At 42.7% G+C, this 21,691-nt stretch overlaps 1 protein-coding gene across 6 annotated transcripts in view; it reads left to right on the forward strand.

Moving 5' to 3' along the window:
• DGKD (diacylglycerol kinase delta) overlaps positions 1-21,691 on the forward strand; it is a 113,447-nt gene that overhangs the window by 68,399 nt on the left and 23,357 nt on the right. For all 6 annotated transcript variants that reach the window (XM_056564673.1, XM_056564669.1, XM_056564668.1 and 3 more), the window contains 16 exons: positions 1,328-1,430; positions 1,522-1,684; positions 1,781-1,889; positions 3,184-3,323; positions 3,409-3,493; positions 5,240-5,334; positions 5,673-5,772; positions 5,871-6,132; positions 7,424-7,555; positions 11,163-11,261; positions 11,341-11,437; positions 15,679-15,789; positions 15,878-15,974; positions 18,769-18,876; positions 18,960-19,073; positions 21,420-21,554. In XM_056564673.1, coding sequence (XP_056420648.1) covers positions 1,328-1,430; positions 1,522-1,684; positions 1,781-1,889; positions 3,184-3,323; positions 3,409-3,493; positions 5,240-5,334; positions 5,673-5,772; positions 5,871-6,132; positions 7,424-7,555; positions 11,163-11,261; positions 11,341-11,437; positions 15,679-15,789; positions 15,878-15,974; positions 18,769-18,876; positions 18,960-19,073; positions 21,420-21,554 — 1,950 coding nt within the window. The remainder of the gene's footprint in view (positions 1-1,327; positions 1,431-1,521; positions 1,685-1,780; positions 1,890-3,183; positions 3,324-3,408; positions 3,494-5,239; positions 5,335-5,672; positions 5,773-5,870; positions 6,133-7,423; positions 7,556-11,162; positions 11,262-11,340; positions 11,438-15,678; positions 15,790-15,877; positions 15,975-18,768; positions 18,877-18,959; positions 19,074-21,419; positions 21,555-21,691) is intronic.

Consider the following 21,691-nt stretch of genomic DNA (forward strand, 5'->3'; position numbering starts at 1 on the left):
AGTGAATGATGGCATTACAACGGACAACTGGTCGCGCAAAAAACAAGCCCTCATACTAGTCTGTGGATGAAAACATAAACGAGTTATGAAGGGGAGGAGAAAAAAACGAAAGCGTAAAAATAAAGTCCTTAAAGAGCACCTGTCATCAACAAAAACTTTTAATATGTTGTTCATAATCATTAATGAAGAGATATTGTAATATATCTTCATTAAAAAATATTAATATTTATACCAGTTTTTTCATTTTATACTTTTGGCCACTAGGGGTCACTCTTCTATGCTTGGTCTGCAAGCAGCATCCTATGCTTTTCATAGTAAGTGTACAGCTTTTAGGACTAATGCTAAAGGGCTCTGGTCCTTCCACCGGAAGTTCAGTGCTCTCAGCTCAGGACTCGCTCCTAGCCTGTGAGCTACAGGCCTGCACATGCCTCTCATATAACAGCCAGTCACCTCCCCCTCCCCCCTGCTCTGTGTTCTCCCTGCCCCTCACCACACGTTATCTTATACATTGTATCATCTCACTGCACTCCCTGCTCTGTGCCCCCCCCCCCTGACATTCATCTTAATCACTGCCTCTGTAATTGCTCCCACTGCCCCTGGTTCTCAGCATTGACTTTTTAGTGCAGAGAGACACAGGAGAGAGAGAGACAGGCTGCTGTCCCTACCCTGTACTTAGTCTGTATGCACACTGTTTTTCCCAACCAGAGTGCCTCCAGCTGTTGCAAAACTACAACTCCCAGCATGTCTGGACAGCTGTTGGCTGTCTGGGCATGCTGGGAGTTGTAGTTTTGCAACAGCTGGAGGTGCCCTGGTTGGGAAACACTGCTGCAGAGGGAGAGCAGCATACAGGAAGACTGGCAGAAGCAGAGCCCCAGCCAGGCTTCATGTGACATCATGCCTGCTGGGACCCGCCTCCTTCCACCCCTCAGAAAGACAGTGTTTGTGAGCTAATGAAGAGGGATAAAAAAAGGTATTTCCACAGCGTTTTGAACCTCAATAAACACAGGGATAGGCATAGTTATAGAAGGGGACAGATGGGAAGGGGGATCAGGGAAAGTTTAGATGATGACAGGTACTCTTTAAGGTCCAAATGGGCTGAGTCCTTAAGGGGTTAAACAATTTAATATATATGTATTTAATATACATAAGTTGCCTGCTTTTTCATATGGATTATAGTGTATGATTACAACCATGAAGGAGCCTCAAGTATCAATGATTGGGTGAGATGCCACACCACGTATGACCACTCTGTAACTTTGTGTTATTTTCTCTTAACATGACATATTGCTGTTATTGCTAAGTAAGTGACTTTCTTTTATTATTGTAGGTACACTCCTCTTGTAAAGAACTTTTGCCAAAAAAGTGTCCGCTTGGACAGTGCAAAGTGTCAGTAATTCCACCAACGGCCCTCAACAGCATTGACTCGGATGGTATGTGTGTCCTACACCTATATAGACTGGACTTTAGTTCATGTGTAGCATAACATAACAAAGCATTGCTGTTCCTTATTGCCTTCCCCAGGGTTCTGGAAGGCCACGTGCCCACCCTCCTGCACTAGCCCTCTGCTTGTTTTTGTTAATTCAAAGAGTGGAGATAACCAAGGAGTCAAATTCCTGCGACGTTTCAAGCAGCTTCTTAACCCAGCGCAAGTATTTGACCTGATGAATGGAGGACCTCATCTGGGGTAAGTCCAAAAGATTTATTTTTTGTATTGTTCTCTTAATTATTTTTTTTTTATATAGTAATGTTAATTATTGTTGTTTTATTTTTCCTCTTATAGTTTACGCTTGTTTCAAAAGTTTGACACCTTCAGAATATTGGTGTGTGGCGGTGATGGTAGTGTGGGCTGGGTCTTGTCTGAAATCGATACCCTTAATCTACATAAACAGGTATTACTGAAATGATAATGGTTAATTTCAGACACATTTTATTTTCTTATGTATTTTTTAATTTTTTATTTCAATTGTTTAAAATAATTATTTATATTAATTCTTTTAAAATGAAGCATAGGTCATAACTGCACGGTTGTTCTTCATTGAGGTTGGAATTACATTGTTAGGCAGTGTCCAGCAGGATAGGTCCTGATGCAAGTGTTAAATGGATCCATAGACACAATTTACCCAATGTTTGTATTATGGTTTGCTGCATGTAATAGTGCAGAACTCCACAATTCAGCTAAATCCTATATTCTATTTTATATATATATATACAGTGGTCCCTCAACATACGATGGTAATTCATTCCAAATGGACCATCGTTTGTTGAAACCATCGTATGTTGAGGGATCCGTGCAATGTAAAGTATAGGACAGTGGTCTACAACCTGCGGACCTCCAGATGTTGCAAAACTACAACACCCAGCATGTGTGTAGTTTTGCAACATCTGGAGGTCCGCAGGTTGTAGACCACTGTTAGAGAAAGTTGTATTCACCTGTCCCCGCCGCTCCGGACTGTCGCCGCTGCCCTGGATGTCGCCGTCCATAGCTGTCGCCGCGTCCCCGAGGTGTCCCCGGCGCTCCGGTAAGGCCTCTGCTTCCCTCTCAGTCGCCGCCATCACGTCGCTACGCACGCCGCTCCTATTGGATGACGGGACGGCGTGCGCAGCGACGTGATAACGTCGATGGAGAGCGCCGACGATGCAGAGGATCCCGAAGAGGATGCGCCGGAGCCCCGAGGACAGGTAAGAGACATCACCGGAGCCCACGGGGCACTGTAAACGGCTATCCGGTGGCAGCTGAAGCAGTCAGTGCTGCCGTATAGCCGTTTATGCGATGGCTCCGACATACAAAAGCATCGTATGTTGATGCTGCCTTCAACATGCGATGGCCTCTGAGAGGCCATCGCATGTTGAAATTATCGTATGTCGGGGCCATCGTATGTCGAGTGGTCACTGTGTGTGTGTGTGTGTGTGTGTGTGTGTGTATATATATATATATATATATATATATATATATATATATATATATATAATATTATAATATAAAAATATTTTCCTTTTTTATTTTTATTTTTTTTTATGACATAGGACCCTTTATATGATGTATCATTCTGTCATAGCTTTACGTTGAACATATAGTTGGGGATCTAACGGACACTACTTAACACACTATGAATGCAGCTCAACATTTATATAAGACAGACGTGTTATGGCTTATTAAGTTAGTTTGCTGTTTTCCATTTGTAGTGTCAACTAGGAGTGTTGCCCTTGGGCACTGGAAATGACCTGGCTCGTGTCCTTGGCTGGGGATCTGCATGCGACGATGACACTCAGCTCCCCCAGATTCTGGAAAAACTTGAGAGAGCTGGCACTAAAATGCTGGATAGGTGAGCTGAAAATTTATTATTGCTGTTAAAATTTTTTTTTTTATCTTGACAGATAATCAATTGTAAGCTATTTCAATATCTGTAGGTGGAGCATCATGGTGTATGAGACAAAACTTCCAGCTCAGTCCCCAGATCCTTGTACATCCACAGAGCCAAGTGACGACTGTGAGGTAAGAGTTCACTGTGTTCTTCTCTAAAGGCTAAGGCTACACTGAGACATGTTATATCGCTGCTAATTTTTACCTTTTAAATGACTGCTGCAGTCCACAAGGTTGGCTACAAGTGCATTCAAATGGACTGCAGCTGTAGCTCAATAGTTAAATGGGCACTGTCAGATTCAAAAACTTTTTATATATTGTACATCTTGGCAAATCATTAACTTTTCCAATATATTTCCTAGCTTATAAAATCATGGCTCTGTCCAAGTTGAAGTACAGGCCTGGATAGGACTACTCTGTGCTTTCTCCTGTCTGATAGGACTCCTCTGTGCTCTCTCCTGTCTGATAGGACTCCTCTGTGCTCTCTCCTGTCTGATAGGACTCCTCTGTGCTCTTCCCTGTCTAAAAGCACTCCTCTGTGCTCTCTCCTTTCTGATAGCACTCCTCTGTGCTCTCTCCTGTCTGATAGGACTACTCTGTGCTTTCTCCTGTCTGATAGGACTCCTCTGTGCTCTCTCCTGTCTGATAGGACTCCTCTGTGCTCTCTCCTGTCTGATAGGACTCCTCTGTGCTCTCTCCTGTCTGATAGGACTCCTCTGTGCTCTCTCCTGTCTGATAGGACTCCTCTGTGCTCTCTCCTGTCTGATAGTACTCCTCTGTGCTCTCTCCTGTCTGATAGTACTCCTCTGTGCTCTCTCCTGTCTGATAGCACTCCTCTGTGCTATCTCCTGTCCTATCAGACACAGAGGAGTGCCTAGCCCACCCTAACTTATTGGACTTTGTCCATGCCTGTGCTTCAGCTTGGACAAAGCCATGATTTTATAAGCCATGATTTCTATAAAAAGGAAATAAAATTTTCTTATGAAATACATTAGAATAGTTAAAGGAAATGTGCAGCGAAAACAAGTTATCCCCTATCCACAGGATAGGGAATAAGTGTTTGATCGTGGGGGGTCAGAACGCTGGGACCCTCTGCAATCTCCTCCATGGGGCCCCGGCTCTGCCGCAGCTTCCACGCCTCTCCCATGCAGGAGGCGTGTCAGCCGCAACATGACATTGCGGCCGACACGCCTCCTCCATGTATCTCTATGGGAGAGGTTGGGATGCCTCTATCATAGAGCTGTATGGGGAGGGGGCATAGCGTAGACCTCAGTGAGGTTGACTCTACGCGCATTAGCCGGCACACAGTGCGGCAATAATGGGGCCCCGTTTGGGAGATCGTGGGGGTCCCAGTGGTCGGACCCCCCGTGATCAGACACTTATCCCCTATCCTGTGGATAGGGGATAAGTTTTCGCTGCAGATGTCCTTTAAGGTTTAGCCAAGAGGTACTACATATAAAAAGTGTTTGTATCTGACAGTGCTCATTTAAAGTGGGTATCCCAAGATTAAACCATAGCAGTATCAACAGTATATAGGTATCTGATTTATGGGGATTTGACTGCTAAGACCCCTACTGATCATGAGAACGTGGGTCCCTGCAAATGGTGTAGTACCATTTGCTGCCGATCCATTCACTCTCTATGAGATTGACGATAGCCAAGGGCTGGCCAAGCATGCTGGCTGCTGCTTCATTCACTTGGTATACAATTGAGCTTGATGGTAGGGGTCTCGGCAGTCAGACACCTACCAGTCAGATACTACTCTCCTATCCTTGGCCCCTTTTAAAAATCAGTAGTGCTACAAAGTTTCAGTGTAGCCTAATCCTTCCTTCTGTATAGTCTGGATTATTAGAGCCTTTTTCATTTCCCCTTATTTAGGTTCAGCAAATCTTGGGCTATGAAGACTCTGTAGCTGCTCATTTATCGCAGATTCTCAGCTCAGATCAGCACTCCGTGGTTATTTCGTCAGCCAAGTAAGCACCAATCTAAACCTTAATAACAGATTGTGTTTAAGAGCCACCAGCTTTTATGGGACCTGTATGACCACCATATGTTTGATCATTGAGTAACAAATTTAGAAATGTAAAGGATCATTAAAATAAACAGTGATAAGACAGAATTTAATATGGCCAGATTTACAAAAAGTGAGTACACAAAGATTTTGTGAAACAAAGAGTCTGATCCTGTTGTATCTGTGTTGAATTTCTTTGGCCAATGATCTAAAGTTTTTGGTAAAAATCAGGTGTTATAGTGCAGTTTGCTTTTACAGTTGCAATGTGATTTTCTGACAGGCTCACTATTGCTTTTTCAGAGTCCTCTGTGAAACGGTCAAAGATTTTGTTGCACGTGTTGGGAAAGCCTATGAGAGAATGACTGAGAGTTGTGAAGAATCTGAGACCATGGCAGGAAAGGTATGTCTTACTTTCACCATAAGCTCTAACCATCCTATAATGTTGTTATACATATTATTGGTATTATTACTGACTGAAAGGGATTTTTTTTCCCGCAGTGTAATCTTCTGAGGGAAAAGCTAGACTCTCTCCTAAACACCTTAAATGAAGAGTCTCAGGCTACATCCGTACTTTCTCAGCCCCCACCTACTATTAGTGAGGAGGGAGAGGAGTCCTCTGAATCCCTGGCATGTCCGGCCGCAGTCTCTCCTTCCCCTTCTCCTGGTCGACAGCAGAGTTTTAGACCTCGGGAGCAGCTTATGCTGAGGGCCAACAGCCTTAAGAAGGCCATCAGACAAATAATAGAGCAGGCAGAGAAAGGTAAGTCAGTAATATCCAAAACTATGGACAGTTGGCTTCTGGCCACATTATGTAGAAAATATAAGTTGTTTGTGAAAACTTGAATATTGTTGTCTCTAGTGTAGATAATCTGGGGATCCCCCTATGAGCCAGAGGGGAAGCCACTAACAAACAGTGTCCGATGGATTTGAGGCACTCATTAAATAAATGACTGTTGTCCTGTTTTTCCTGCTTTTAATGACATTTCGCTCAAACATGAACAACTTGCTCAGCCTTCTCATTATGCATAATAGTGCACTTATGGACTCTGTATTTAGACATCTACGCATCATGCGGGGTCTGGCTGCTGGACCTCACGCCATGCCCCCTCAATTCATGTCTATGTAAGGGGGCGTGGCCAGCGACCACAGCCCTCATGCCCCCTCCCATAGACATTAATAGACGTACCCAGTGTTCTAAACAGAAATGTTCAGAATGCTGGGATGCCGCCCAGAGATCCTTTGGATAGGGGATAAGATGTCCAGGGGCAGCGTATCCCTTTAAGTTCATCCCAAACTCCTGGTCAAGGGCTGTATAGTGTGTGCTTTCTGGGATTGTCTAAGTTCTCCACTGTAAAGTAAACTATTTCTTATGGGTTCCCTTTTCTCTTTCCTCTGCCTGTATGGGACATGTTCCTATCAGTCCAGTGGGCAGATTTACTATTGCAAATCATATTCTTAATTCTTATTTGGACAAACAATGTTTTACCTAAATCAAATGTATTATGTGTTTTAGACACTTGTGTGTCTCCTCAAAAAGGCGTGTAGCTTATCATGAAAGGGGTCATGGCTTGTATATGAACATGTGCACCAGAAATTGTGCCGAAAATTTAGTGTGCAATTTTGAATTAAAGTAAGCCAACAAATAAATGGACTACACATAGACTAGATAGTCAAAGGGTACATTTACACGTAGCAAAATCTGCTGCAGAAATACTGCAGCAAATTATGCACATTTTAACGTACCCTAGGGCTATGTTTACACTTAGTATTTTGGTCAAGATTTTGCTCAGTATTCTAGCCAAAAGGTGGAGTTGAACCGACACGAAAAAAGGTACAAATCCTCCTATTATAGTTTTTCTCTGTGCCGTTTCCACTCCTGGTTTTGGTTAAAAATATTATAAAACAACAAAGGCTAAAATATGGTTAAACTTCACATACAGCTTTTAACTTTTGTCGGATTAACTCAGCTGTAGTTATACCATTGCTCTCACATGCATTGTGCTATTTCTGTCCTGAAGTTTGTCACATTTACGGTGAAACTTTCATTACAGCTGTTGATGAACAGAACGCACAGACCCCAAGTAGTGAAGATTTTCTAATTCCTTTTACTACTGAGGATGGCAAGGAACACATCATTACAAATAGTGGGAATGCATTGCCAAGGATAAGAGGATCCAATAGAGGTCATTTCTCTCACTTAATGTGTTTGCACCTCCATTTTAGTGGAATTACAAATGTCTTATTTCTATGTAGACTAATATGTTATTTAAGGTCTGTATTAGTGTGTTCATTAGGATTCTCATTAACCACCTAAGCATACTAATTAAATATACGCGTAGGAGGAGAAGCAGTTGCCCATAGCAATTAATCAGAGCCCAACCTTGATTTCAGAAGCCTATTTAAAAATGAAAGAAGCCATTTGGTTGCATGGGGCAACTGCTATCCTGCACAAGGTTTGATAAATCCCCCCCCCCCCCCCCCATATTTTTTTAGAACTATGCCCATCGTGTGTTATATAAAAAATATGTGTACTCCCCTCCAACAAGCCTGCGGTGCCTCTGATACCCTGCTGCAGTCCTCTTCCTGAGCTTAGGCCAGACACCTCTGTCCAGGAAGCACCCAGGCCGAATTTGCCATACTGCCGCTTAGTGAATCGCTGGCCAGTGATGTTCTGCCTTGACTAGCGATTTGCTGAGCAGCATTATGACACATTGGGCCCAGGTTCTTCACATGCCCAGGCATCATGCTGCAGCTCAGAAAGTAAATCGGACGGGGGACCAGAGCAGGACACTGGAGGTACCTCAGGAGAGCTGGAGTTAAAGGGGTACTCTTGCCCTAAGACATCTTATCCCCTATCCAAAGGAAAGAGAATAAGATGCCTGATCGCAGGGGTCCCGCCACTGGGGACCCCCCACAGTCTCTCATGCAGTACCCACCTGTCTCAGCTGCATGCAACGCTGGAGGCTCAGAGTCTGAATCCTCACGACCACGGGGCTGGAGTATCGTCACCTCACGACTCCGCCCCCGTGTGGTGTCACGCCCCACCCCCTCAATGAAAGTCTATGGGAGGGGGCGTGACGGCCGTCACACGGGGGCGAAGTTGTGACGTCACGATACTCTCGCCCCGTGGTCGTGAGGATTCAGACTCCGAGCCTCCAGCGCTGCATGCAGCTGAGACAGGTGGGTGCTGCATGAGAGATTGCGGGGGTCCCCAGTGGCAGGACCCCAGCGATCAGACTTCTTATTCCCTTTCCTTTGGATAGGGGGATAAGATGTCTTAGATCCGGAGTACACCGGTATGTTAATACCCAATGGTAATGGTAATACCCAATGCAACTGGGTACTAATAACCTGCATGCATCGTATGTCTTAGGGGGGATTAAACTGGCAGAGTCACTGGTAGAGAAGGATCTGGGTGTACTTGTAGATCACAGACTACAGAATAGCATGCAATGTCGGGCTGCTGCTTCCAAGGCCGGCAGGATATTGTCATGTATAAAAAAAGGCATGGACTCAAGGGACAGGGACATAATACTCCCCGTTTATAAAGCATTGGTACGGCCTCACCTGGAATATGCTGTTCAGTTTTGGGCACCAGTCCATAGGAGGGACACTGTGGAGCTGGAAAGGGTGCAGAGACGTGCGACTAAACTAATATGGGGCATGGAACATCTTAGCTATAAGGAGCGATTAAAGGAGTTACAATTGTTTAGTCTTGAGAAGAGATGTCTAAGGGGGGATATGATAAATGTATATAAGTATATTAATGGCCCATACAAAAAATATGGAGAAAAACTGTTTCATGTTAAACCCCCCCCCCCCCCCCCCCCCCAAAGGACGAGGGGGCACTCCCTCCGTCTGGAGAAGAAAAGGTTTAGTCTCAAGGGGCGACACGCCTTCTTTACAGTGAGGACTGTGAATTTATGGAACGGTCTACCTCAGGAACTGGTCACAGCAGGAACAATTAACAGCTTTAAAACAGGGTTAGATACATTCCTGGAACAAAATAACATTAATGCTTATGAAGAAATATAAAATCCCATCCCTTCCCCAATATCCCGCCACACCCCTACCCTTCAATTCCCTGGTTGAACTTGATGGACGTATGTCTTTTTTCGACCGTACTAACTATGTAACTATAATGGGCTTAGTTCTTTTTAGAACTAAGCCCATTATAGTTACATAGTTAGTACGGTCGAAAAAAGACATACGTCCATCAAGTTCAACCAGGGAATTTCTACCGCCAGAAAACATCTCTAACTGTGGTTAGTTACATATATTTATGAAGCAGAGGGTAAGATATTTGAGTATTTGGGATACGAGAACTTCCTGTATGAGGAAACTACATGGACTGTTCTATACAAACTCTTCATGGGGAGGTCAATTCTAGAGATTCTAGCTTTTCTGCTGCCTGAGGCAAAAATGAACCCCTTAGTGACTAACTGTATTTTTACAGAGACTGCAAAGTGGACTTCCGCATGGCTTCTGGCTTTTTATTGCGGCAGCATAGCCACCCTGAAAATAACAAGTCTTCATATGGCAATGTAGATGAAAAAATAAATAAAAATTTAGATCTTAGAGGTTGATGATGAGAAAAATAAAGAAAATTGTTTGTTCAATAAGGCCCAAGAGACCTTGCATATCCGAACACTAATATACATGTAAATATATACCAGAAGTGACCAGCATGCTTTATAGTTCATCACCACCTCATCCTTTATAGTTCATCATCACATCTCTCATATTTTAAATGCATTACCACCTCATCCCCTTCCCATGCTTTTATAAGTTTGCTGCCCCCATTCTTTATAGTTCACAAAGCTCCCATCATCCTTTATCTAGTGCAGACAGTGTAGCTGCCTCCCTCAGACACACTACTTCTAAAGATCTGCCATAGAGTCCTGGTGCTACTGGTCTAAAGGAGCTTGTTGAAGGCCTCTAGCTGCAACAAGAGTAAGATTTACTGTAGACGCCGTGTCATGTGTCACCTCAACATTTACTGTCAACAGCCTGAAGGCACAAGCTGCAGCATGGGAAATGATTGATGCAGGTGGAGTCTGACACAGTCTAGAGCAGAATATATGATGACAATGCCCAGTGGCCACCAATCAGAACTCGGGACTAGTGCGTGCGACCTGGAAGAGCCTCTGCAAGGCCAGTCTTTGAACTAGCTGTGATAGCCAATTCTGAGCAGCGGGCAGATTGTGGAAACTGCTCTGCCACACAGTGAGTCTGGGACTGGACAGCTTTACTAAAATGACAGGGCAGATTCTCAGTCATGCTGGCGCGTCCCCCCTTAAGCACTCACCATCTGCTGCCTGAGGCGAGATACTCCTCTCACCTCTTGGCAGATGCGACCCTGAAGGAGATTACAAATTCTTATCACAGTTACTGAAGACAATTAGACAGCTCCTATCACACGGTTATAATGTAAAAGCATATTTGCCAAAATTTACAACAAAACAAGTAAAATTAATCCCACCCCAGGGATCACCCAGAAACTGTCCAAAACACCCTTAACCTTCCACTTTTGGTTGGGTTTGTGTGAACTCTGCTTAGTTTAGTGTCTGGTTTGTGAGATTGTATTGCTAAAATTTGGACATGTAAAAGATGACTTCTCAGCTCCCCTGACTGCATACTTATGATCCCTCTGTGGGCAGGGAGGGCAATATACATAAGGGAAATGAAGAGCTAGATACTAAATCTGTAAAGAATGTGGGGTGATTGAAAGTTGCATTTCTGCTGGAGGTCACTTTCTATATTAATGCTACACTTTGGCTGTACTTGCAGGTTCCAAGTCAGAAAAAGTTTCCAGTAAAGCTAGTCTGTCGGCAGGAGGCACTGCCTCGCTTCCTAATGCCAATTCTCAAGGGGACCACATGTACACAAGTGAGCTATTCAGATAAATATATTACAAGTCTGATAAGACCAAACAGAGTTGTAACTCAGCTTCTTTTGTTCTCTACAGGCATTAGACCGGGAATGACCGCATCTTTACCAGTGAACTCTGTCATGAACCGCCTCTTTATTAATGCCGATTCTTTTAGCTCTGAACCTGATAACTTGTAAGTGAAGCTGACAAAAATATCATACGGATCAGAAGAGCTCAGTGTAGTAGAAAACTATTCTAATCAATATAAATTTTTACAAGCTCCTAACACAGGATCTGTCCTCAGTGAAGCCATGCCGCTTAACCGCAGATAAGATAAAATATCAGACTGTCTGACAGTTTCCAGATAAAACTCTGGAGATAGCAAATCCATGCATTATTTATGTTGCCTCTTTATCTTTAGCCTTTTATTTTTGATAAGTACTCACTTTATAACAGTAACTAACTACACAGGCCCTAGATGGTAGATGTAAGATTATTTGCTCTTAACTCTTTAGTTGATGAGCTCGACACCTCCCTTTATTTTTTACTAGCATTCTTTATTTTTGAATATGAACATCCAGACATATACAACTTTAAATCGAATATAACTTTTTACCAATCCTTACTAAGAGATAGAGAAAACTTATAGTACTGAAAGGGGAAATCCAGCTCCTACTTTCTGTAATGTATCGTCTACTTTCAGGTTTTTCAAGTTTGAAGACAAAATTCCCTTTTCTCATTATATTGCACTGAGGAGTATAAAAATGAACACACATACTGTAAGAATAAATACCATCAGTAGTACACATTATTTAAAGCGGTTATCCGGTTATTACAAACATATCACCTATCCACAGGATAGCAGATTAGTGTCTGATCTCCAGAACCTCAACCTTCTAAAAGGTACTTTTCTCGGAAGCAACGGCCCGGTAATCTGAGGGAAGACACTGCTGCGGCCTGCCATCACTGCCGAGACTAGTATTTCACAGAAAGTGGGGGTTGAAGCGCTCAGTGGGGAGAGATGGGCCCCGTTGTGGAGATCAGACACTAATTTGTTATCCTGTGGATAGGTGATATGTTTGTAATAATCGGATAATCCCTTTAAATAATGTTTACTATTGATGTTAGGTTAGTAAAACTACAAAAACAAAACACTTCTGAATACTTTCTTGTATGTGGGTTCATTTTATACTGATCAGTGCAGTATAATGAGAAACGCTCATTATAGTGGGCAGGCCCAATTTTGGGGATCATAGAGGATCCCAGCAATACCCCTACCTGATCAGACACTTATCCCCTATCCTGCATGTCGCTCTCTCCATACAATGGCAACAGACAGCGGGATATGTGATGCAACACTTTTTTTAGCCTTCTTCGTTAAAACAGTTTCTTATGTTGCTAGGGAGAGAGTCAGTAGTGCCAAACTTTAAAAAGTACAGTATACAGTGGGGCAAAAAAGTATTTTGTCAGCCACCAATTGTGCAAGTTCTCCCACTTAAAAAGAGGAGAGAGGCCTGTAATTTTCATCATAGGTATACCTCAACTATGAGAGACAGGATGAGAAAAGAGAAGAGAAAAAAAAATCCATAAATTCACATTGTCTGAATTTTTAAGAATTTATTTGCAAATTATTGTGGGAAATAAGTATTTGGTCACCTACAAACAGGCAAGATTTCTGGTTCTCACAGACCTGTAACTTCTTCTTTAAGAGTCTCCTCTGTCCTCCACTCATTACCTGTAATAATGGCTCCTGTTTGAACCTGTTACCTGTCCACAACCTCAAACAGTCACACTCCAAACTCCACTATGGCCAAGACCAAAGAGCTGTTGAAGGAAACAAAATTGTAGACCTGCACCAGGCTGGAAAGACTGAAACTGCAATAGGCAAGCAGCTTGGTGTGAAGAAATCAACTGTGGATATTAGAAAATGGAATACATACAAGACCACTGATAATCTCTTGATCTGGGGCTCCACGCAAGATCTCACCCATCGTGTCAAAATGATCACTAGAACGGTGAGCTAAAATCCCAGAACCACACGGGGGGGTCCTAGTGAATGATGTGCAGAGAGCTGGGACCAAAGTAACAAAGTCTGCCATCAGTAACACACTACGCCGCCAGTGACTTAAATCAAGCAGTGCCAGACGTGTCCCCCTGCTTAAGCCAGTACATGTCCGGGCCCGTCTGAAGTTTGCTAGAGAGCATTTGGATGATGCAAAAGTGTATTGGGAGAATGTCACATGAAACCAAAGTAGAACTTTTTGGTTAAAAACTCAGCTCATCTTGTTTGGAGGAGAAAGAATGCTGAGTTGCATCCAAAGAACACCATACCTACTGTGAAACATTGGGTTGGAAACATCATGTTTTGGGGCTGTTTTTCTGCTATGGGACTAGGACGACTGATTCGTGTAAACGAAAGAATGAATGAGGCCATGTATCATGAGATTTTGAGTGAAAACCTCCTTCCATCATTTGAAGATAAAACGTGGCTGGGTCTTTCAGCATGACAATTATCCCAAACACACCGCCCAGGCAATGAAGGAGTAGCTTTGTAAGAAGCATTTCAAGGTCCTGGAGTGGCCTAGCCAGTCTCCAGATCTCAAACCCATAGAAAACTTTTGGAGGGAGTTGAAAGTCTGTGTTGCCCAGCGACAGCCCCAAAACATCACTGCTCTAGAGGAGATCTGCATGGAGGAATGGGCCAAAATACCAGCAACAGTGTGTGAAACCCTTGTGAAGACTTACAGAAAACGTTTGACCTCTGTCATTGCCAACAAGGGGTATATAACAAAGTATTGAGATGAACTTTTGTTATTGACCAAATACTTATTTTCTGCCATAATTTGGCTAATAAATTCATCAGACAATGTGATTTTATGGATTTTTTTCTCATTATGTCTTTCATAGTTGAGGTATGCCTATGATGAAATTACAGACCGATCTCATCTTTTTTTAAGCGGGAGAACTTGCACAATTGGTGGCTGACTAAATACTTTAGGGCCCCACTGTATAATGGTAATATGTAGAAGAAGAGTCAGTACAGGACACCATCCACCTTGCAAATGACAAAACCGGATGTCACAACGGAGACAAATCCACAAAGTGATATAAAGTCAGGAGGCCCAGATTGTGAGGAAAGCTATAGTTTTATTCTATCAGCTTGTGGAATACAACTACAGCTTTTTTTTTTTTTTTTTTTTTACAACCTGGGCCTTCTGACTTTGCTGTGACTGTATATCACTTTGTATATATTAGTAAGTCACCTGTCATAACTGTTTCCATGCATTTTTCCAAGTTATACTTAAAACAGCCAACATCTTTAATCTTTTAAGCTATTGGTGGATTTGCTGGGTTATAGCTACAATTTCGTGGTAAATGTTTAAATGGTATATATTGGTGTACACTCTAAAGCAGTAGTCTCAAATTGTGGCCCTCCAGATGTTGCAAAACATTAACTCCCAGCATTCTGGGACAGCTATTAGACAGCTGTCCAGGCATGCTGAAAGTTGGGGTTTTGCAACATCTGCAAGGCCACAGTTTGAAACGACTACTCTAAAGGCTTGTTTGTGTACATAGGGTAGTTTACAGTTCATTCAGAAAGAAACTGCTGCTGTAAGAACCACCATTGCTGGCACTATTGTCTAATCTTAATGAAGTTTGAATGACGTCTACTGTGCATTTAATCTAGGACCTACTGCCTGGCCTGTTGCTAATGTGAGCCTATCTGGGGACAGAAACCCTATATTCCCATCCAAAAATAATTAATGCATAACTTTTATTTAAGCCTTCACAAGTTAAAAGTCCCAAATATATAAAGTAATTATTTGCATGCTTCTGCATGCTGCTTCAATGAGTAAAGTTTATCAGGTATCATGGTTGCAGTTCATGGTTACCTGTATCTAAAGTAAGTGATTTAAAAACTTTTTAACACATCCCCCACTCGAGGGCTAATGGCCTAAGCCCTTGAAAAAGCCACAGCATGTGGTGAAACATTGGGGGAGCCTGGTGACCAGGGCGATGTGTTAAAATTTTAAAATCACCTACTTGGTCTCTTAAGATATAGGTAATCATGCACTTCATCCATGATACCTGATCATTCAAATAATCACTTTATATATTTGGGACTAGTAGATTGGGGCTTTTAACTTGTGAAGGCTTAAATAAAAGTTACGTTTTAATTATTATTGGATGGGAATATAGGGTTCCAGTGACCACTTAGTGATCAGTTGTGTATACGAAATTGTTAAAATTACCCTCTATCCATAGGTCCGTTATTGAGATAGGTATCTGGAGACAGGGACTGATATAAATGAAGATCTCCTACATCAGTGTGTGATATAGTAGTGACATATACGCAACAGGACATTAAAATAAATTATATTGGGTCATGGCCTTTGTACACAATAATTCAATGCTCCTTATGTTGTTCCTTAGGGATTGTTACACAGAAAAATGTGTGATGAACAATTACTTTGGGATTGGGCTGGATGCTAAAATCTCCCTGGATTTTAACAATAAGAGGGATGAGCACCCGAAGAAGTGTAGGTGAGAGATGACATAAAACAGCCTTCCAACAGTGACCCTAACAATGGGTTATGTATTAGATTTATTTCATGTATTTTTTCAATGTCAGAAGTCGCACAAAGAATATGATGTGGTATGGTGTGCTAGGCACCAAAGAGCTTCTACAGAGAACGTACAAGAACCTGGAGCAGAGAGTTCTTTTAGAGGTTCGTATAATAACACTTCCTCATCTGTCTCTTCTTGTGTCTGTCCCTATTGGCCCTGATTTACTACGAGTGTTGAGTTTTTATTAGTTGTGTCAGACTTATTTGAATTCACAATTTACTATGGGGATTCATAGGTTGGGAAATTTCTGACCAGCATTTTATTAGTGGACATTTCTAGCCATTTATTCACAGGATTTTCTGTGAATGCAATAGTAAATAGAGTGGGTTATGAGAACGTGCCATTTCCAGTCAGCCACACCCCTATTTTGGGGTTTGTAGGTTTATTTTGGTGTAAAACACAATTGGCGGTGCACTGCACCACATTTTGGCATAAAACCAGACAAAAGTAGGTTGGGATAACAATAGTAAATCTGGGCCATTGTCTTCCGTTTTCTATGACCTTTCTATCATAGGGTTGTTTTGTGTATGACCAATACTTAAAGAGCACATAAACTAGTCTTAGTTACACCCCAAAGCACATCAAAACCTCATTTTATGTCAACTTTGCTTTACCAAATCTAATTTTGTGAGTTCAGCACTAATGTTAGATTATATGTACATGTATGTTTTCTCCATGCTTGTTGTACCTTGGAGGAATATCTTGTACGGTGTGTATAATCACATATATATTTTTCATTACAAGAGATGCATGAAGTAAAGCTGTGGTCGTAAAACATTTGCTAGGTAGAACAAAAATAAAGTTGGCCAAGCAAAATTTTTCATTATTGCCGACAAGTAACATGCTGTAGTGAAACAGCCAAGCCAATTCTCCTCTTACCAGATGCCTTATTTCCACACTATAATGCCATTCCAGTCCCGCTGCCTTATCATGGAATTGTGACTGTCCACATCCCACAACTGCTGATAAGCCTATATCCCTTCACATCTCTATGAGACACTTAATATGAGTCTCTAGAGCAGTGGTCTTCAACCTGCGGACCTCCAGATGTTCCAAAACTACAGCTCCCAGCATGCCCGGACAGCCGTTGGCTGTCCAGGCCTGCTGGGAGTTGTAGTTTTGCAACATCTGGAGGTCCGCAGGTTGAAGACCACTGCTCTAGAGAGATGCATAGAGAATGTCACTGCAGACAGTCACATGGGTGAGTAGACGGAAACGGAATGATATCATACTTTGGAGATAAAGTCGCCTGGTAAGAGAAAAATCAAAACGCTGATAAGGTTTTCCAACAAGTGTGTCTCCAGAACAACAACTCCCAGCATACCTGGACAGCCTTTTTTCTTTTCTTCTTCAATCAAATTATTTTTTTATTAGATAAACTTTTCTGAAAATTTCAGTGTACTAAAAACAAAACCGTAAAGACACAACAAAAAACGGGAAAAACGCAAAGAATAATAAAATAAAGTACAATGGAAACAGTTGCCATATGATTCTTAACAAAAACATAGCGGTGCATGCAGAGAAATGTAGATACAGCATCCCAAAGAAAAGGAAAATGATATTGGGGAAACAGGGTGACCAAAGAGAGAGACTACAAAAAGGGCCAGGATCGGGATCCTCCAGTTGCACAAACCCACAAAATCATAAAAGTAGGACCCTCTTCTAAATATTTTACATTGATCCACATACCAAATGCACATACAAGTTGAAACATCTCTTGTTCTGTTTCCCATCAGTCCTCAGATAATTTTTCACAGGGATGAACCGCTACCGTGTTTCCCCGAAAATAAACCCTACCCCGAAAGTAAGCCCTAGCAGGATTATCAGGGTGGTCTGCAATATAAGCCCTACCCCAAAAATAAGACTTAGGCCAGCGGTAATCAACTGGCGGACCGCGGCCGCCAGTAATGCCCGCAGACCAGACCAGGAGTGTGGAGGATGGGGGGGCTGCAGGAGTGTGGAGGAGGGGGGGCTGCAGGAGTGTGGAGGATGGGGGGGCTGCAGGAGTGTGGAGGAGGGGGGGCTGCAGGAGTGTGGAGGATGGGGGGCTGCAGGAGTGTGGAGGATGGTGGGCTGCAGGAGTGTGGAGGATGGGGGGCTGCAGGAGTGTGGAGGATGGGGGCCTGTAGCAGTGTGGAAGATGGGGGGGTGCGGCATCCTCCACACTGCTACAGCCCCCCATCCTCCACACTCCTGCAGCCCCCCCCCCCCCCCCCCATAAATAAATAAGCCCTACCCTGAAAATAAGACCTAGGCCAGCGGTAATCAACTGGCGGACCGCGGTCCAGATCCGGACCGCGGCCGCCAGTAATGCCCGCAGACCAGACCAGGAGTGTGGAGGATGGGGGGGCTGCAGGAGTGTGGAGGATGGGGGGGCTGCAGGAGTGTGGAGGATGGAGGGTGTGGCATCCTCCACACTACTACAGCCCCCCATCCTCCACACTCCTGCAGCCCCCCCTACATAAATAAATAAGCCCTACCCTGAAAATAAGCCCTAGTGTGTTTTTTGGGACTAAAATTCATATAAGACCCGGTCTTATTTTCGGAGAAACACGGTATATAAAAATTCTCGGGAACCATTAGTATTATAACAAGGGATAAAACACTGTAGTTTGACTTTCATACACACATATAATATTCATGGCTAAATAGCATAAAGCAAAGCTGACTGGGCAGGTGTCTCCCCTTCTCCATGTCTCCTTATATACTGCATGTCTGTGTCTGCGCCTTTTCTCTTGAATGGCTCCCTTGTTAGCAATGTTTTTCTTCATCTTGCATGTCTCTGTGTCTGTCCCTAACACTGGTTGTGTCTGTCTCTCTTCTTTTAGATGTCTGTCTCTTTCTTTCTCAGTGGATGTGCGTGTCTACCTCCACTTACCCCAATGTCCCCCGCAGTGTGATGGGGTGCCTATTCCCCTGCCCAGCTTGCAAGGAATCGCTGTCTTGAACATTCCAAGTTACGCTGGAGGCACTAACTTCTGGGGAGGCAACAAGGAAGATGATGTAAGTTTCATACTTTAAAAAAAACGGGCAGGTTTTGGGCTCTGAAAATTCAGTCTTTCATTATGTTTTCATTTTGGTTTTAGACATTTGCTGCTCCCTCTTTTGATGACAAAATCCTGGAGGTTGTTGCTGTGTTTGGTAGTATGCAGATGGCTGTGTCCAGAGTTATCAAACTGCAGCACCATCGGATTGCACAGGTAATGGAGTATGGAATATTTCCACTATAAGAACAAAAATGCAGCTGCAATTCAAGGCAAATTTGGGTGTAAAATATAATATGCACAGGTTTTTACGCGGTGTGAACCCAGCCTTTCCGTACGTGCAGTATTCACACGTGCAGTATTTTGCAACAGATTTTCTGCAGCAGATTTTTCTACAAAAAAGAAGTCAATGAGTAGCAAGATCTGCTACAGCAAATCTGCAGCCAAACAAAAATAAACATGTGTAAATGTAGACCATGAAGACAAGGGGAATCCAGCTCACAGGAAAAGAGTTGCAGTTAAAACGTAGCTTTTACTGACTCATGTTTAAAAAGTACAAAAACAAACACAAAATGAAAAAAAGGGGGGAAGGGGACAACCCCTATATGTAAAAACAGAACGCCGACACGTTTCGAGCTGCTATAGAGTTCTTAAACAGCCATGATTAAGAGCTCTATATCACCTCGAAACGCGTCGGTGTTCTGTTTTTGCATATAGGGGTGCGTCCCCTCCCCCCCTTTTTTCTTTTTGTGTTTGTCTTTTACTTTTTTTAAACATGAGTCATTAAAAGCTACTGTAACTCTTTTCCTGTGACCTGGATTCCCCTTGTCTTCATGATCTTCATTCACGGGAGGCGGCCCGGCTTCATCCGAACTCCAGGTGTTCCTACCCCGCTAAAGTCCTAATCATACACCGTGAATGGATGGTGAGCTGAGCACTTCTTTTTCTCTTCATGCATGTGTAAATGTACCCTTAGGGTGGATGCATTTTATTTTTTTCTGCTGCAGAAAATATGCAGTTTACCCACTCCATGTGTGACCATACCCTTAAAGAGGAAATCTACTTAAACTCCTTGCTGGGGTTGGGCTCAACTGTACTAACTGCCACAACCAAAAAATCCTCCGTTCCTGGCAGTCTAAGGGTGCATTCACACCACGGCTATTAATACTGTCACCGGATTCGGCTGGGGGAAGGGAAAATTGGGCTCTCTGCCGGACCCAGCACGCATCTCATTTATTTGAATGAGCCAACCGGTCGGCTCCTTTTTGCCTTGTATCCTGTTTTGTGACCGGACTTTAAAACCGCGGTATACTCCTGTGACCGTATTAACAAACCGCGGTGTGAATGCACCTTAACCCCTAATATGCCATTGTCAAATCAGTACAACTTGTCCTGCAAACAAAAAGCCCTCCTATGGCAACGTCAATAAAATAATACAAAAAGAGAGAGCTCTAAAGAATGTGACTATAATGGAAAAAAAAGAAAACAGTTTGCACATTAAGGCCCACATTTGCTTGGTCACTAAGGGGTTAAGAGTCTTTATTGTTGTGACAGATCACCATTGTGCAGCTGATTCATGTCCTTGAATGTGGCCATTTTTTCCCTGATGGGTTTCTTCAAGGCTTGTAACGAATAAAGGAATATGTGGACCGCCTATAGCAGTGGTCTTCAACCTGCGGACATCCAGATGTTGCAAAACTACAACTCCCAGCATGCCCGGACAGCCATTGGCTGTCCGGGCATGCTGGGAGTTGTAGTTTTGCAACATCTGGATGTAGTTTTGCAACATCTGGAGGTCCGCAGGTTGAAGACTACTGGCCTATAGTGATGACAAATACTATAATACTAAAATGTGTAAAAGCTACAGGTTTTGAAACCAAATCTGTTCTTTCTTTAGGTCCCTTTTCCTCTGTTAGGTTGATGTTGGCATGGCTTATGATGTTTTGAGATATATGGCAAGTTTTTTCAGTTTTAATTGATGCTCCTGGGCAGCTCATATTGAAGAACTGTAGAGCTAAATACTCACTCATTTAATAGCTTAAAGGGGTATTCCAGCCCAAAACTTTTTTTTTTTATATATCAACTGGCTCCGGAAAGTTAAACAGATTTGTAAATTACTTATATTAAAAAATCTTAATCCTTCCAAGAGTTATTAGCTTCTGAAGTTGAGTTGTTGTTTTCTGTCTAACTGCTCTCTGATGACTCACATCCCGGGAGCTGTGCAGTTCCTATGGGGATATTCTCCCATCATGCACAGCTCCCGGGACGTGACATCATCATTGAGCAGTTAGACAGAAAACTTCAGAAGCTAATAACTATTGGAAGGATTAAGATTTTTTGATAGAAGTAATTTACAAATCTGTTTAACTTTCCGGAGCCAGTTGAGATATATATATATATATATATCTAATATAAAAGGTTTTGCCTGGAATACCCCTCTAAGAATGTTTCCTTTATAAATTACAGGTGAATCATTTGTCCATGTTTTTATTTTAAAGATTCAAACTTTTGACTATTATTTGACTTTTATTAGTGGACTTATTTTGTCATATTTCCCACTAGTGTCGGACAGTAAAGATCACAGTGCTCGGAGATGAAGGCATTCCTGTGCAAGTGGATGGAGAGGCTTGGGTCCAGCCACCAGGTTATATCCGAATAGTGCATAAGAACAGAACACAGACACTCACCAGAGACAGGGTAAGGTTCCTAGAAATGTGTGTAGTTACATGATTTTAAAACATTATACTTTTTTTTTCTTTTTTTTTTTAATTTTATAGTGCATAACACAAATAAAAGATTCCGTTAGCTGGTTTATTCATGTCTGTCTTAACCTG

The sequence above is a fragment of the Hyla sarda genome, chromosome 3 (genome assembly GCF_029499605.1).
Source record: "Hyla sarda isolate aHylSar1 chromosome 3, aHylSar1.hap1, whole genome shotgun sequence".
NCBI classification, from domain to species: Eukaryota; Metazoa; Chordata; class Amphibia; order Anura; family Hylidae; genus Hyla; species Hyla sarda.